Source organism: Condylostylus longicornis, unplaced genomic scaffold (genome assembly GCF_029603195.1).
Source record: "Condylostylus longicornis isolate FDR11 unplaced genomic scaffold, ASM2960319v2 ptg000004l, whole genome shotgun sequence".
NCBI classification, from domain to species: domain Eukaryota; kingdom Metazoa; phylum Arthropoda; class Insecta; order Diptera; family Dolichopodidae; genus Condylostylus; species Condylostylus longicornis.
In genome coordinates this window covers 15273180-15290860 of record NW_026577973.1, presented here as the reverse complement: position 1 = coordinate 15290860, position 17681 = coordinate 15273180, and the positions used below count along the sequence as shown (strand labels likewise).

Sequence of the window (17681 nt, the reverse complement as noted above, 5' to 3'; positions counted from 1 at the left end):
ACATGTTAATTAAGAAATTTTTGTATCACTATGAAAAAAACAAATTATTTTATTATGAATAATTTATTGCAAGGAAATTTTGTTAACATGCCATGTTATGAATAATATAAGTGGAATTGCATAATTTGATATTGTTATGAAAGTATATACCTAGCCTAGCATAAATTTATATTTAAAGGGTTTATTTAAGTAATTTATTCATTGTTTTATTAATTTTCAATTTATGAAAGCATAAATTTGAATGATAAAAATTGTAAAAGTTTATTTATTAAAATTGAAATTCAAATGTAGAATTTCAAATAGATTTGGTCCAAGTGTCAGTCTTTTATAGAAATTTAGAACGTTTTTTTAAAAAATTCGCTTCAAAATATACAAGGCTTATATAAATATTTGAAACTGAAAGTGATTTTAAGTTGATAATTCAAAATTCATATAATTTTATTTATTTGTAGAACAGTTGCTTAAATTGAGCAATAATCGCATTTATAAACTGTCATTTACAATAGGTGACACCTACAACAGACCTAGTCAAACATCTATCGGATTCATTTTGTGTTATTAAATTTAAAATACAATGGATGCTATAGGTGATTTATTAAAGTAATATTAATCGGAAGCAAATTTACTTATAGTTTGTATTAAATGTAAACATAAATACGTAAGTTCAGTACATATTTTTCCTAATATTAAAAAATTACTACGCACATATGCTTATAGTTTCAATTTGGAATGGTTGATGTCTGACACACTTAGCCATTTATAGATTTTATGTAATATGAGGTGAAAAATTGAAATGACGCACCCTCTACACTTTACAAAAAAAAAAAACACAATTTTTTAATTAGATCTTTAAAAATCGTAATTTTTCCCGATACATAATTAAAAAATTCATATTAGTGTTTAACTCGTTTTTCAAAAATATCATTTTTAGTATATTACAAAATTTTTAAAATATTATTCTATAGTATTTCCTCAACAAATTCTCTATCCTCGTTTTATTTTTTCTTTTAATCTGCTTAACCATTTATAAAATTATAAAAATTATTTTTCTTATTTTATTAACACTATTTAACTATTAAATTACCAATTAAAAAATGTCTAAACTATAACTGTTATAGAACAGTTATACTTAAAATTTTTAATTAAATTTCAGGTCGGCTAAAACCAAAAAATATTTAAGACTTAATTATAAAACATTTGCTTTACTATAGTAATAAACTTACGTATTCTTTTTCTGGCATCTAAATAAGCTGCATTAATGGCATCGTATGTAATACAGGTGTTATAGGGTGAAAAAGCATTTCTGAAATAGGAAAAATAAAAAATATTTATTAATACAATGCAACGTAACTAACACGAATATTTTCAATAATTTTGATCTTGCTTTAGAGCAAGAAAAAAATAGAATAAGCATTATTGTTGTATAACCTGTTAAGTTCTTTAGTTAAAAAAAAATATTGAATTAAATGGGAAATAAAATTTAAAATATTATCAGATAATGTGTGTTTTGCTTGACCATTTTAGTTGAAAACGCCACAGGAATTTGTCTAGTTTAATGATGTATGAAGAATAAAAAAAATTTTTCTTTAATGAAGGAACAGACATTGAAAAAATGCTGTGCTATAAATTCGGTTCGTATAAAATATTTGTGTTAAATATTGTTTATTGCATTTAAGTATATATGTACATATATTTCCCCATAAGGTTAGAATAATAGAAGGCATAGTGTAACATTTGCTGTTTAAGAGCTTGAACGAATTTAAAAATTCATTAAATTGATTTAAAAAAAAATTGGAATAATAATATTTATATGTCAAATTTATGTCAGAAATTATGTTGATATTACATATTTATGTGACAGCAGTTAGTACGTTCCACATTTTTTGATATCAAATCACATTGTAACTTGCCTTTATAAATTTTTAAATCAATAATTTCATTTTCCTTTAATTTTTTGTAAATAAAGAACATTTTTTATATGTATAACAGCAGCAAGGAGATATCCCCAGGAAGAAATATTGAAATTTTTGAACGACGTACTAAGCTAAAAATAAATACATATGAGAAAATTATTCGAAATTCATTATGTTGCAAAAGGTATAACCATGAATGTTGCATGTGTATGCATATGTTTTATTCTTCTTCTATACCGTAAGCCTTCAATCCTCTAATTTTAATAAAATATGTAATCGTTCTACCACACAGCACATTAATTTTTGATTTAGTCTATAGCAGTATAACATTAAAGTTGATCATTTTACAGACATTAAGTACAAAGTTCAATTGAAAAATTCGGCATGTTCACTTCAAATTCCTATAGTTATAATTTATTTCAAGTTTATTACCAGTTAAAGAACTTTCTATTTTCACATATTTGTATGTGTGTTCGCTTTCCTTTGAAATCAGAACTAATTTTAACCAAAGATTAATTTTCATCTTATAAAATCGAACATTATATTGTACGAAATGAATAATAATTTTTTTTTTTTTGAAGCATTAAAAAATATACAGGGAAAGCCTGCTATGATAATTTTCTTTTTCGATTTTTCAAATTGTTTACGTATGCCACAGATTTTTATTATTTTATTATGTACAAACATAAAATACATGCGTTTGTATTTCTGCAGTCTTGTTATGTTTTGCAAATATGACAAAAGGAACAAAATACTTGTAATTACTCCTAAGGAAGTTTTAATTTAAGCGCTGCAATAATAAGACGCTTTTTAATTATTTCGTATTTAATAATTAATATAAAAATTTCTGTATTTTAAAGACTTAAAATTATGGTAATTATCGTATGGTGGGATTATTCTTACATCAATCGCAAATCACCGAATCTATGAGAATTCACAATAAATTATACCAATATGATCATGAAATTTATGCATTTATTTCTTCAAATTCCTTTTACTTGTAAACATGTTTTTGATGAGATGATTTTAAAATTAATGAAAATATGCAAGTTCCGCTACCATAACATGGTAATTTATAATCATTATTAATAAGCTATTGTAATAATTTTATAATTACATACATGAAACAGTAATCATTTTAATATTTAAGCATCTTGGTGGAGAACGAATTCATACACATGTACATACACATGTATGTGTCTTTAAAATACACCGTATTCATTCATAATATAATTGAATTACATGACTTGTCAGTATTCTTGCTGCTACACTATTTTGTTTATGGTAAGTGCATATATGCATGAAATTTTAGAAGAATGTCAAAATCCGTCTTTTTTCAAACTTTTATTCAATTATCATAACTTTTTTTATTTTTGATTTATGTACATATATATATGCAATTATGTATGTATGTATGAAGTGGTTCAACATTCTTAATAACTTTTGAATATTGTATGCGAGTAATTAACTAAAAAATGGATGCATGTGTACGTGATATGTTTATATAAAAACGATTGCCGCTTTTAAATTAAAAAATTAATTTTAATTTAAAAAATTTAATATACAATTATGTATGTAAAACATTATTTTATCTATTTTTACAATAAAAAATGTAAAATTATAGAAATCTTTTTTTGAATTTATAATTTCCGCCACTCGTACACGTCATAATTTCTTTACTTTTTCATAACATTTAACAAGTTTAGATATCCATGCCGCCTTAACGTATGCAATTTTTTTTGTAAAATTTTGGATACATTTGATTTTTATTTCAAACCGGATAAGAAGTGGAAATTAAATTTTTTAAGAAAAATTTCAAACAAAATTTTAAAATCCCTAACAAATCTTTTTCATATTGATTGGAGTATGTACAAGTTCACATATAATGTCAAGGATATTCAATGGCAAGGATACGTTTGCAAGTAAATTTAATGCCTCATATAATCAATACAAAATTTGTTCTATTGATTTAAAATTTCAAATTTTTATTAATTTTTCACTTTACGTGCAATGAAAATAGCAAATTTCAAAAATTAAAAAATCAAAAGTAATTTTAAAAACAAAATCAAATGGTAACCCCAATTACCTATATACATATATAGGTATATAGAAGTATATTTGTAGATTTTGTATTTACATTGAAATTGGTTTAATAGTAATAAAAATTAATTTTCCTATGGTAGTAAACGACAGTGAAAGTTTTTGTTTCTTCTTCTCTTACCGCCTAAAATTTCGCTTTTCTTTTGCATGATCCCGGCAATTCTTTGTTGCATTTCCAGTTTTAAAATTTTTATTCTTCTTCTTTATTTTTTTTTTTGCTGAGAAATAAAAATGTGCATGAAATTTAAAATTTTTAAATATTTCGTCATCATCATTGAAAAGATGAAGACGACATATAATTGCATATTTTTCTCTTTCTATCACATTATACACAACATAAAGATGAAAAATAGTTGTATATAGCAATATTGAATTCAGTATAAATTATAGAATACGTTGAAAAATTTTAGTTGAAGATCAACTTTACTAGCATTTTATTACTACGAGTATTAGCAATTTATTTTTATGTTATAAACATAAAAAAAAAATCAAATTATATGTTTATGTCCCAATATAAATAAAGAATTATTAATAATTGTTAAGATCTTGCATTAGGTTTGGAATGAAAGAAAAATGCGCCAACGTAATTAAGGAATCAATTTTTTATCTATAGATATTCAATTTTATATGTATGTATATATACATAGCAGTTTTTACCGGTTATTTGAGTCTGTAAATGTATATATGAAAGCGTATTCGCACTTCAGTTTTTGGTAAAATGAAAAAAAAAATACGAGTTTTAATTTTCAATTTTATATATGTGTGCACCTTCTTCTTGATGGCTGATGATCATATGATGATGATTTATAATTCAGGAGTTGAAACAGGAAATGAATGTAGTGTAAGCACGTATGGGTGTTATTTTTGATCCCATACAATATGTTAACACAAATACACATTTAGTTTTTGTTGTGTTTAAAATATTAAGTGGTATTTAAGGTGAATGATAGTCATACTATCACTTAATAAGTATTATAGACCCTATCATATGTTATTGAAAGGAAAATGGCGTAATTACAAGAAAAATTTGTTTTATTTTTTATTTTTTGTTTTTTTTTTTATCGTGAGAATATTAAATTAGTTTTCAAGAGTTTGCTGTAATATTTTTGCCTTAGAGCTTGATTTTCGACTTTTATTATTAGTTTTTAAGGTTTTTTTTTATACACTTTATATACCTATATACATACCTACGTTATATACATATATATATCTGGAAAATATAGGAGGAAAATAAGAAATTTCCGTTTTAATTTATGTTTGAGTTGTTTGGCTAGAAGAAAATAGAAAAATTTATTACAGAAACAAAAATAATTTTCCTTTTTTTTTTTTAAATTTCGTAAAAATTTTCCTTTTAGAAAATTTTTGATTAACTATACCTTAAATTATTAAGAAACAAACGATTTTTATGAAAAATTTCTTTAAGGCTGTATATATTTGACTTTTTGTGAAATTTACATAGAATTAATAAACCTATTCAAAACTGTTAAATGAAGACTTAAGTTGATCTGAGTCAAATTCTTTCTTGTTTAATAAATTGAGTTATTAAGGTTTCAAAATTAAATGTGTGTATGTAGCTTATAGCGAGGAATAATTTAAAATATTGTTGAATAATTTGGCAGTTGCAATTTTATCTCGATTTGCTTTTGTAAAATATTCGAGCTTCGTGCATTTTGTATTTAGTAAATGTTCTTCACTTTTTCTTCCTTATTGACTACACTTTGAATTTTTAATTAACCATATTGTTTGTTATATTAAATTTATCTTATATATAAAAATTAATTCATAAATATCTACATATATACTAGTATATAAAAATGAATTAAATATTTTGTGTGACCGGTCTTCATTAATAAATCTCTCAACTGCTGTTTCGAGTAATTAATGGAAAAGTTTTGTAATTGAATCGGAAGTTGTTTAAAACAATTTAGCGGTTGATTTCTAAAAGAAAGATCTTTGAAAAACCTGTCATCTCGAAAGTTACAACGAGAATATCGAATTTTAAAATAATTTTAAGCCAGGTAAGGCTATTGAAGGAAGGCTATTTATAATTGATTCAATTGAATTAATTATAAATAGCCTTTAAAGGCTATTGAATAAGGCTCTTTATTTTTGGAATGGAAGATTTTTGAAAAGCAGCCCCCTGAGGCCCGATGGAATACGGAAAAAAAGTGTAAAATATAGTTCAGTTTAATATTTGATAATTAAATTAATTGATTTTAGTAGATTTAAGAAAAAATTTACCAACATACCTTCCGTGATCACGAGAGAAACTTTAAGTTTGCGGAATTCTTAAACAGTAATAAAATCTTAGCATAATTATGTGAGTATACCCACTTATACTAAGAGAAAAAATCTTAATGCATTCCAGAATTTTGTTAAAGAATGATAGAATAAAGAATTTAAAAAAAAGGCAATTTCGATTTTTTGGGATCGCAGCTATACGCGCGAGAATTATGAGAAACTAAATTTGTTTTGAAATAAAATAGCCAAGACAATGTTTGTAGAGGAAATTTTAATGATGTTGATTGAAAAAATTAATATTCATTTCAGTTCAAAGCTATGGAAAACAAGAAAATTGAAATTGATAATTTAACAAAAATTGTTTGTAATTGAATTAAAAATTCATTTAATTATTTCTTTTTACTTTTCGAATTTTCATAATTTATAGAAATTAGTTCAAAAGAATTCCAAATTTATAATTCAAATCTAGTTGAATAAGAAATTTTCAAATGATTCGTGCAACAAGGACTTTTGTTTTTTTTTAATAAAATAATTTTGTAGTTTTCTGGAAAAATTTATTTTGTTTAAGTTTGCGGATAATATACTTGTATTACACATTAAAATTAAATTATTTTGCAAAATGCATTAAAAATGATAAAATTTTAACTATTTTGTGATGATGTAAGTTACTAGTTTTTATATCTTGTTATAATTACTTAAATTTTCATCTTGTTTATATACTTTTGTTTTCGTTTTCTTATCAAACAGGTATTTCAAAGTAAGACATCATAACTAGAAACCTAGTATATAAAAAAAAAGGTATTAAACTAGGAAGAAAGATAATAAAACAAGCATAATTAGCATAAATAATAAGAGAAAAACAAATTTAGTTTTTAATATCGCATTTAAATTAATAATATTAAATAAAAAGTAGTAACACTTGTTAAAGTTATGCACTTACAAACACGTAAAATTTTTTTTCCAGAATTGAAAATTATTTTTTAAAAAAATAATAAAGACCCATACATTAAGAAACTATATAAGATTCGTTGATTTAATTTTTTTTTTATCCTGTTTTTTTGCTACTGTTCAATTATAACATTGATTAAAAATAGCTTGTTTTACATTTGAATATTGTAGTTTTCTATATTGTATATGTTTATGTGGGCATTTGTGTGTTATGAATGTTGATATATAAATATGGGTATTTGTTGAATTTTTAAAATGTTAGGTTAGGTGTTATTGACATTAGGGTTCATTCAAAATAGTATGAATATCTTTAACAGCCATTTAACGCAATCTTTAAAAATTTTCAACCCCGTTAATTTTGTTGTTACAAAAAGCACAAAATTTAAAGTGTGTACAAAGATTTAATATTTAAGGCGATTAACCTTAAGTGAGTCAATAAGATCAAAATTTTCGCAAATTAAATAGTTAAAATAACACTTTTCATTGATAATTTTTGGTTGCAACGAAATTATTCTATCTTAAATAATTAGTTGCGATAAGTTTAAAGTAAACGCGTCAGTAATAATTTTTTTAAAATTATTTTTAATTAAAAATTTCAACAAATGAATTGCATATTTGCTTCAAATATTTAAAATTAAAAATTCACTTTGAAAATGTATACTTTATCTAATTCAATATAAACTTAAGGAAAATAAGTGTAATACATCATCTCTGCCCATAGTAAATTTAATGAAATATAATATTTCCTATAAAATGAAAAAAAAAAAAACAAAATCCGGTTAAACTACTAATATGGTATAAAAGTAAAATTATAATTTATGAACAAGATTTAATTTTGAAAGGATGACACTATAGACGATTTGTCAGGTCTGCAATATAGTTATAAATCATGAAGAAAGTAAAATATATGCTAATAAATCGAGATTAAATTCAAGTAAAGGTACCGCATTATTGTATTGAATTTGTACATTTAATAGTGAAATTATATACAATACATTGTATGTTGGTTATAATATATATATATATACATATATATATATGCACACTTCCGCTTGTTAATGATTAAATTTTGATCCTTAATATTGTAGTCGAGGTAATGGGGAAAGAGGAGAGGTTTCAATGCGACTATGCAATAGTTCAAAATTCTTGATACTTAAGTAAAATTTAATTTTATATCCCTTTTGAGATATTCAAAGGCTTTAAATAAAATTTATAAAAAGAGTTCTAACTCTGATATCATTTTGTATAGATAATTCCCCCATCATTTCAAATCCTGTCTTTTGTCTTTTGTTTCTCATTATATTTGATGTGAATTTTTATGAATTTGTAACACTCAAGTTCTCTTCCCATATGTTAGTTCAATTTATGTTTAGAAATGAACTAATGACCAAATAAGCAGAAACTCACATTTTTTTTTTAAATGAAATCTTAACTTCGACTTTAATTTTAATACCGGATTCTTGCAATTTGTTTTTAAAACTAAATTAAAATTTAAGTTCTTCATAATTTTATTTATGCCTCATCAAGATTTGGTCTGAAATTATAAAAATTATAAAAGATTACAATTTGTTCTAATGAGCAATCTGATGCAGTTTTTGTCTTAAACCAAAAAGTTATTATTGCCTGGATTTATTGAATTTTAAATTTAAGAAAAATTTCTGTATAACCCTTATATTATATCATATTTAAGATTTATATGTTTACATAATTTTACATTGTTTTAATAACACAAAAATGCATGGATTGTTCTTCTGCATTTTTTTTCTTCTATTTACCAGTTTCAAAAGCTCATAAAGTAAAGAGATGTAGTACTGCATATAATACAAAAGTTCTTTTAATTTTCTATGAGAAATTGCATAAAACATTCTGTTTTAGAGCAATTTTTTTTTTCAAACAAAATTTGCATACAATGATGTAATGAAATGCATTAAAAGCATAACATACATTGCATGCATTCATTGAAATTAGCCGGCTTAACACACATATTTTGTCTTAAATGTACTTTTAATGAATCTATATAAATTTAGGTACTTGTATATGAACATTATACACATACACAAGCATGTAACTAACAATATGTACAAGACTTTCGTTATCTAAATAATTTAAGGCAAAAATCAATTCTTTGCGCGTGTTTTTCAGACAATTGCAAGAAGTTGAACAAAAAAATTTAATCGGAGTGAAGAAAAAAATGCAATTATTTTCCCTCTTGGGCTAGAAATTGAAAATTTCTTGAAAAAAAAAAGATTGAGTTTTATTTTTTTTTTCTTTTAATTTGACTACCTATGTAAGAAAAGTGTAAAATTCATGATAAAATAAAATTTAGTGGAATAAAAACACAATAATAATGTAATACAGATGTAGGTGACATAACAATGGTTATAATGGTTTGAATAACAAAAAACAAATAAAAAGAAGAAAAAATTTCGTTCATAGCAAAATATAAGACTCTTAAGTTTATGCAATTGAATCTTATTAAAAAATATTTAAAGTTGTATAGATGCACAAAAAACAAAACATATGGTAGATATGGTTTGGATAGTTGTTACCAGACAAATTTACTTTCTTAGATTATTCTTTTCAATTAGGCCTTGCTTAGAAGTAAAGTGGTTCAGGCCTAAAAAAGACTATTTGAAATAAATGTATCTCGAAAAAATTTGTTTTTAAATTGTGGACCCAATTTCACAATTGCGTGTAAGATTTTTACAAATGAAACTAAAGAATAACCATTCTTCCGAATAGTTTTATGCATTTGTCTCAAAATCGATAATTTGTGGTTTGGACCGCTATGTTCTTAATTCACTAATAAACGCACACTTTAGTACGAGTAAATTACTTTTTTGAGGTATAAGAAAATTATAAGCTCTCTCATAATAAAACATTTTTACATTTGGAAATGATGGCGTGAAAAAATAAGATGATTGCAGTAAAAGATGCCTTCTTGTATTTTAAAAAAAATTGGCAAATTTGGTTTTCCATTGATATGCGCAACTACGTATTCAACTCAATTTTAGGTCTCAGTAGTCAGATCGACTTCTCTCAATATTATTTGATTTTCTTTTAATTAGTTTATGGCATTTATTAAAATATTACGGGGCGAAATCCAATATTTAATAAATTTTGACTTAAATTAATCGCCTTAGCATTTCAGGATGAAGGAAATGGGAGTAGTAGTGATTAAATGTAAAAATTGTTTCTTTTAGTGCTTATACTTGGTAATACTAACTCTAACAATATTGGAATAAAAAACTTTACTATTAATATGACAGAAGTATAACAATATATTCTTTGATAGTATACCAAAAACTGATGAAATTGTTACTGTTTATATTTGCGACTTATTTTTTTTTTCAAACAATTTGTTGGCATTATTTGCAACTTTTGTGTGATTATACATTGTAATTTTTATAGTTGTTGTAGTTTTTCTTTAACAAATTGTTTAAAAAAATTTTGAATATTTTTGCAATAAATTTATTTTTGGTTTTAAATTTATTCTCTTTCATTTATGTATGTATTTGTATTGTTTTAAGCAGTGCATTAATATGCAAATTATTTTCATTTCATTTCAGATGTCTTCTATAAGACAATCTTTCTTGAATATCTTATTATAAATATAAGGAAGATGTTTTGTTTTATATTTAAAAGAAATTCTTATGCGAAAATTAATTTTTATATTTTTTACAATATGAATAATAATTATTTTTTAAATTATGATATTTTAAAATTACTATAGAAATTTGCATTTTTAATGGGAATAAATAAAATGGATGATTAATAATTTTGATAAAATGCAAAACTGAAATAATTTTATATATTGAAATTTTATTTTAAATAGGTTGATCTTTCGAAACAAATGAATAAAACAATTGTGATAAATTTCAGAAATACAAGGGGCAAGAAATATTTAAACGTTTCATAATAATTATTATTCTTCATGTGTCAGAATTTTTAAAATTATGATTATTTACAGAAAAATATTCAGAATTTAAAGAAATCAGAAAATAGTTCCATATAAATTAAATTTAATATTTACTTTAGGAGTTTTATGCATATACGTTAATATGAAAGTAAATGTCATACATACAGAACTTAAGAACAAGTTAATGACAACGTATAATTGCTTTTTTATTTTAATTTGAAATTTCATAATGAAAATAAACAAAGAAAAATTGACTTCGTACACAACGGCAAAATACTATTGAGTGAGTTAGCAAAGGAATGAGTCAAGACTGAAAAATTTAAAAAAATTTTCTCTTCAAACATTTTCATTCAAAAATTTTAATATTTACCTTTATTTTCGTAAATCTTAAAGCTATTGATAAGTTGATATTCAGAACTCTTGCTTGACTTATAATTTTGAATAATTTAATAAAAATAAAACCTTATAGTAGCACATATCAAAAATCTTAGCAATGATGAGCTTTATGTTGTTTTTTTGAAATAAACTCCGGAAAACTATAATATTCGGCAAACATTATAGAACTTTGAAAAAAATTGCAATTTCCAATTTTAATTACAAAGATGGTATTAAAAATAAAATTGTCGTTATGGTCTTGAAAGTAGCCGTCGAAGACAAAAAATCGATTTCTCGCTTTGACTACCAATGACAAAATGTAGAACAGTAAATTTCGCACTCATACTGAATTTAAACTCTTAAATATCTTAATTTTGTGCATACAAATGAATGAATATATAACTCTTTTAAAATTTTTAACCTATATGTTAACATAATTCATGAAAAATCAGTATAGGTATGTAGCAAGAATTTAATATCAAAAATATGAATTATACATACATACTTATGAAAGCATATATTTGGTATCGTATACTAGGTACTAATTGCATACATAATTTTTAAATTTTTTATTAATAATATATGACTGTACTTTTAATGAATTTTTTTAAAAATATATGTATGTACATTAAATGTATACTTGCATTATTCGGCTCCATCGATAATTCATGCATGTATGTATATGCAAATTTCATTCTGATATGGATTTATGTCAGAGGTATGTCAAATTGATAGATATATTATTATTCGAAATTCTGATTTATTATTTTAAATTTTTGTCTATTTCGTTTTTTTTTTTTTTTTTTTGAAACATAATGAAATATTATTGAAACTAAATTAAAAGGGAGCATAAATATGTTGAAAGATTTTGAAAAAGGTGTGAAAATTGTATAAGAAATTTTGTTGCAAAGCATTATGACATTTACAATATTTTTTATATTAAGATCATTTTATGATTTATGCATGTGTCAAACACTTTTGAATTAAAATTTGCATTTAAGTTGTCTGTGTAGAATATACAGACGATGATTTGTAATTTAAATGAACAATGATATATGAAATTTTAGTAAAATCAATCAAAATATAGTGCAATAGAAAATTGATTTTAAAAATCGCAGAGGAAAATGTTAATTAATTTTAAAGACTTTAATGTACTTTAGTATATACTCGAATTTTTTTTGAAAATTCAAAATTAATTTTCCGTATAATAATAACAAAAAAAATCTGATGTGGTCAGCACATAACCAACCGCAATGTGTCAAATACTTCTTTCCCATTTTTAGGACATTAGTAAGCTTATAGTTAACATACCTAGAAAAATATAAATTTGGCTCTTAGTAGAGTTCTGCTTTTTGCTATCCGAATTTCCTGAAATGCTCGCCAGATAGTTTTGGTAACAACCAGAACTCAAATATCAAATTTCAAGAAATTCCATCAATTCCTTCCGCAGATATGGTGAAAAATGTAAAGACGGCCCGCAGATCAGTTTTCGAGCCCTGATCTTTCCAAAAAATTTATATGTTCATTGTTTTAATACGGAGAATTTAAATATTAAATTTCAATGAAATCGGTTGATTATTTCTCTTTATATACGCAAAAATGTATATTTGGCCCGTAGTAAACGTTCAGTTGTTAACATCTGATTTCTTCCAAGAAGTTTCGCGGACAGTCGAGCTTAGCTTATATATGAAATTTCAACTAAATCGGTTGAATATTTTCTTCAAAATGGTCAAAAATGTAAAAAAGGCCCGCTAAAAAGTGCAGTTCCCGAGGCCTGATATATCCTAAAAGTTGATTAGTCCGTGTCATGGTGAAAATTATCTTACATATAAAATTTCATCAAAATCGGTTGTTGGGATACTTGGGATACACGCGTGCTTACACAGACCGACAGGTTGCTAAAAATAGTTCATTTACACTTCCCTATTATGGAGAAGTGCATTCCCACCGAAAACTCGAAATTTGTTGCCATCACATAACCTATCTATTGTATACACAATACGGTCGCAAAAACATGGAATTGCTGAATCACATTTATAATTCTATGTAATTAAAATTGAATTACGCTGTATGTACAGTAGTTTTATAATGCAATTGACAGGTGCGTCCTCCGCGTTCAATTGTTTTTAAATATATTAAGTATATACAATGTACTTATTTTGTATTTTCGGTAAAATAAAATTTTTATCTGTTATAATTTTTTAATCTGCTTGTAAAATTTGTTTGTTTTACTTAAGTTGTAAAAATGTAAATCTAGTTTTTACATTGTGTTCATAATTGATATAATTTTGCATAGACAAGTTTTTCAATATGCATTTTATATACCTAGAGTTCAATTATTTTAGGCGTAAGTTTTTGTAAAAAAAAAAAATAAATCCTTTTTTGAACCAACTTAAAAAATTATGATTCATTAATTATCTGGTTTTGAAATATCGATACATAAATTCCGACATATGTTTGTACATACGTTCGTACATAAATACTTTCGATTTTAATTGACTTTTAAGGTCAGGTTATTATTGTGTATGCTTTGTGTAAACTGCATATTTTGTTTAATATTTTTTTTTACTTTAATCTGTAGAAATTAATTTAAAAAAAAAAAATTTATTTTTAAATTTAAGACATTTGATTGATGTTAAACACAATACCCAATATCGAAAAAACAAAAAAAAACAAAAAAATTGGATTGTATGAAATCGCCATAAAAGTTGTCAAATTGTACATTGGCCTATAAATGAACTTAATAAAGTCTAATCAGTTACACTAAATAGCCTAAATAGACGTGGTATGCGGCATACGATTGTCAAAATAAAAAATTGCTTTCATGTACTTTAAAGTGCACATACTACCGAAAACGTTTTGCGACAAACGCACCAGATTCCAGTTTTTAATTCAAAGCTGTCGTAACTTAGAAAATTATTTTTTTTTGCCATTGACGAAAACTATTTTCTTTTTTTTGCCATTGAATTTGATTACAGTTTTATAATTATAAATGTGTATTATCGACGTAGTTCAATTTTGGTATGCCACAACGGCAGTGTCGTAATTATAGTTAACGCATACCGCGTCCAATTTAGTAGCCTTAGCACTTGGTAAACTGATTAAATTGATTATTACGTTTATCAATGTGTAGAATTTTTGGACAATGAGAACACAACAAACCTTTTAGTTATGGAAAATAAATTTTATTTTAAATTGGTAATTTGCTTTCAGATTATTACAATTTTGGTTTAATTAATGTTGGCATGAAAAATTACAACAATAAGTTTCTTAAAATAGAAAAACTTTTTAATAACAACACACAAAATTTACGGATATCTAAACATTAAGGACGAATTTGTGGGTTAACGTTCTTCATCTCACATAAAATTTTAATTGAAATAAGCTGATTAAAATTTTCCACTTTACTGATTAAAAAAAAAAATTTTCTTTTTCAGAATTAAAAATTTTTTGCATCCACAATTAAATATATTCGTGATAATAATAAAACCAAATTAAAGTATTAAAGAAATCACTGCAATTTTCCTCTATAATTACCTTATTCACGCCAATTTAGATTTAAAAGAAAATGTATAATTTGCTCAGAGCTTTTCCTATATAAGTTTAATCATATTAAATGGAAATAATATTAAAATTGAAATTCTTCCTTGACATGTGATCTTGCCATTAAATGTAAATTGGAAAAGAAAAAATATTGGAATGAAATTGGAGAGATGAAATCTATTTTTGGCACTGTCTATATTACCATTTATTACATCAGCTTTTAAAGAAGTTCATTTTTTATATTATATAGCAATTGCAACTTTAAATTATTTTAAATAACTTCAAAATTCATTTCATAAAATATGGAATTTAGCTTAATGCAATTTCACTTTTCCTAAAATTTAATTATATAGTCCATGCTTAATTTTCATGTAGGTTTGATCTTAAAATCGTTTGATTATACGTTATTATACTAAATTAAGCTTTAAATCTGCCAACTTTACACTTAGATCAACTCATTTGGAAAAGGGATTATAAAAATTTTTACCTTTGAGGTCGAAAATGATATCAATGATTGCTGTATTTTCGCTTACGATAACAATGCATAAATTGATATCAAAATTAAGTTAACCGGAACAGCTTTAATTCAAAATTATAAAAAAAATGAAAAAAATATTTTTATATAGAAATTAAATAAAAAAATTGATTTCATTATTGGTGCAGTGCAACTTTAAATTTACTCGTGCAACTTTCTACAATTGTGAAAGAATTACAAGAAAAAAGAATTATTGGCATGATTTGGAGGTAAATTTAAGGAAAAATAGTGCAATGGTGAAGCTAATGCTTTGGTAAGTTTTGAGTTTTGCACTTACAAATTTAATTTTATTTATAATGACTTTCCATTTTAGATATGTTACCTTATTAGATACTTTATTATTTTTCAAGAATTTGTGAACGTGCCTTATCATTTTGATCTTTTAATTTTAAAATTTGAAAAAAAAACAAAGTAAAATTGGCGTTGAATTCGACAATAGACTTTTCTTTCGTCTAAATTGAGTATTTTTTAATGCATTGAACTTAAAAATTTTTTTAATTTGGTGTGCAAAATTTTATGAATTTTCCGACACACATAAATAAATTTTTTTAATTTAAAGTTGTAATACGTAACAGGTTCATTGATTTATGAACAAGCGGTTCGCTCTAGCATATAATTAAATCAATTCATGCACACATCTGTAAATAGTGTCCTCTCTTATTAAAGTCACCTAGCAGAATTGCAAAATTTCTATAAAACAAAAAAAGAACCTTAGTTGTATAACTATACTGTGATGATGTTTTATTAAGAAATTTTTAATTTGTAATTTGGAATTCTGTCACAGTTTTGCATAGACGTGACGGAATTCTAAAATTTTATATGAAATATTTTATTTTTTTTTATGTTAAAATTTAAGTAAAACTCGACTTCCTATGAATAATACCTATTTTGTCCACAATTTCCAACAAAATACAACATACATACATATATGAAAAGAAATACATATGTACATACATATATGTAAGAAATGAGCATAGCCACTTTATAAATAAACTTTAGAATTTTTGTAAATAAATCGTAAAGATAAATTATTGTAAACAATATTTAAAATAAAAATTAACTGAAAATCCGGGTTTTAATTTTTTTCTTGCTGTTATTTTCTTTTTCCATATTTGCATTCAACAAACTAACATAGATTCTAAATAAACAAAATTTTATAAGAGGCAAACAAATATTGGGGCAATCACATTCTTGAATTCATTTTTTAAATATATTTTTTTTTCAATATACACAGGCCATTCGTTCAAGGTTGAATGCGCACTTGATTTGGAATTTAGAAAAAAAACACTTCAACTTCTTTTTCCTTTAATGTTGAATACTCAAAGTTTGAATTTTAAAATAACTTTTATATTAAACGGCTCAATTCAGCAATTAGCCTTTATGTATAATGCTGAATAGAATAGAACCGTAATGGCTATTATTTAATTGTATGACTATTATTTCATGTCTGTTATTACTTTTGAATTACCAAAGGAAACCTTGGCAACTCATAATGAAAATTCAAGTGATGTATTTTAATTTATTGCTAATTGCTAATTCTTCAAACATTTAGCTTTTGGGGTTGTTAGGCAGCTGTCCAAACTAGTAAAGTTATACCGTTAAAGCTTTCAGGATATATTGTATGTGCCTAAAACATAATTGGACACTCGCTTACAAAATTTCATAATATGTACATATATCTTTATTAGTTTTTGAAATATTTGCAATAATCCTCTTGATTTGTATGGCAATACGAACCTATGGTTCGAATTGGTCCAATTCCAATAGCAAACAACTTTGGCAGAAAAGGTACAATTTCAGGAATTTGGTGGTCTTTGCTTTTTTATTTTTGGGTTGCCATACGAACCGACGACCAAATTATAGAATAACAAGTGTAAATAAACCCAAAATTTTGAGCTGTATGTATATATGCATATTCACACTGCAGACGACTTCTTCAAGTAGTGAAAAATTGGATATACACCCTTCATTAAACTATAGCAAGATTCTAAGGTGTAACTTTCACTTATAAGAAATTGTAAAATTTTCTAGTCTACGCTTCTGTAATTGACATATGAGTTTGCGTACTGTGTGTTATACGCATCAAATAAGTGATTTTAAAAAGAAA

General features: G+C 24.5%; 1 protein-coding gene across 2 annotated transcripts in view; it reads right to left on the bottom strand.

Moving 5' to 3' along the window:
• LOC129609817 (peroxidase) overlaps positions 1 to 17681 on the bottom strand; it is a 109349-nt gene that overhangs the window by 43294 nt on the left and 48374 nt on the right. For both annotated transcript variants that reach the window (XM_055521941.1, XM_055521943.1), the window contains exon 3: positions 1224 to 1303. In XM_055521941.1, the coding sequence (XP_055377916.1) occupies positions 1224 to 1303 (80 nt within the window). The remainder of the gene's footprint in view (positions 1 to 1223; positions 1304 to 17681) is intronic.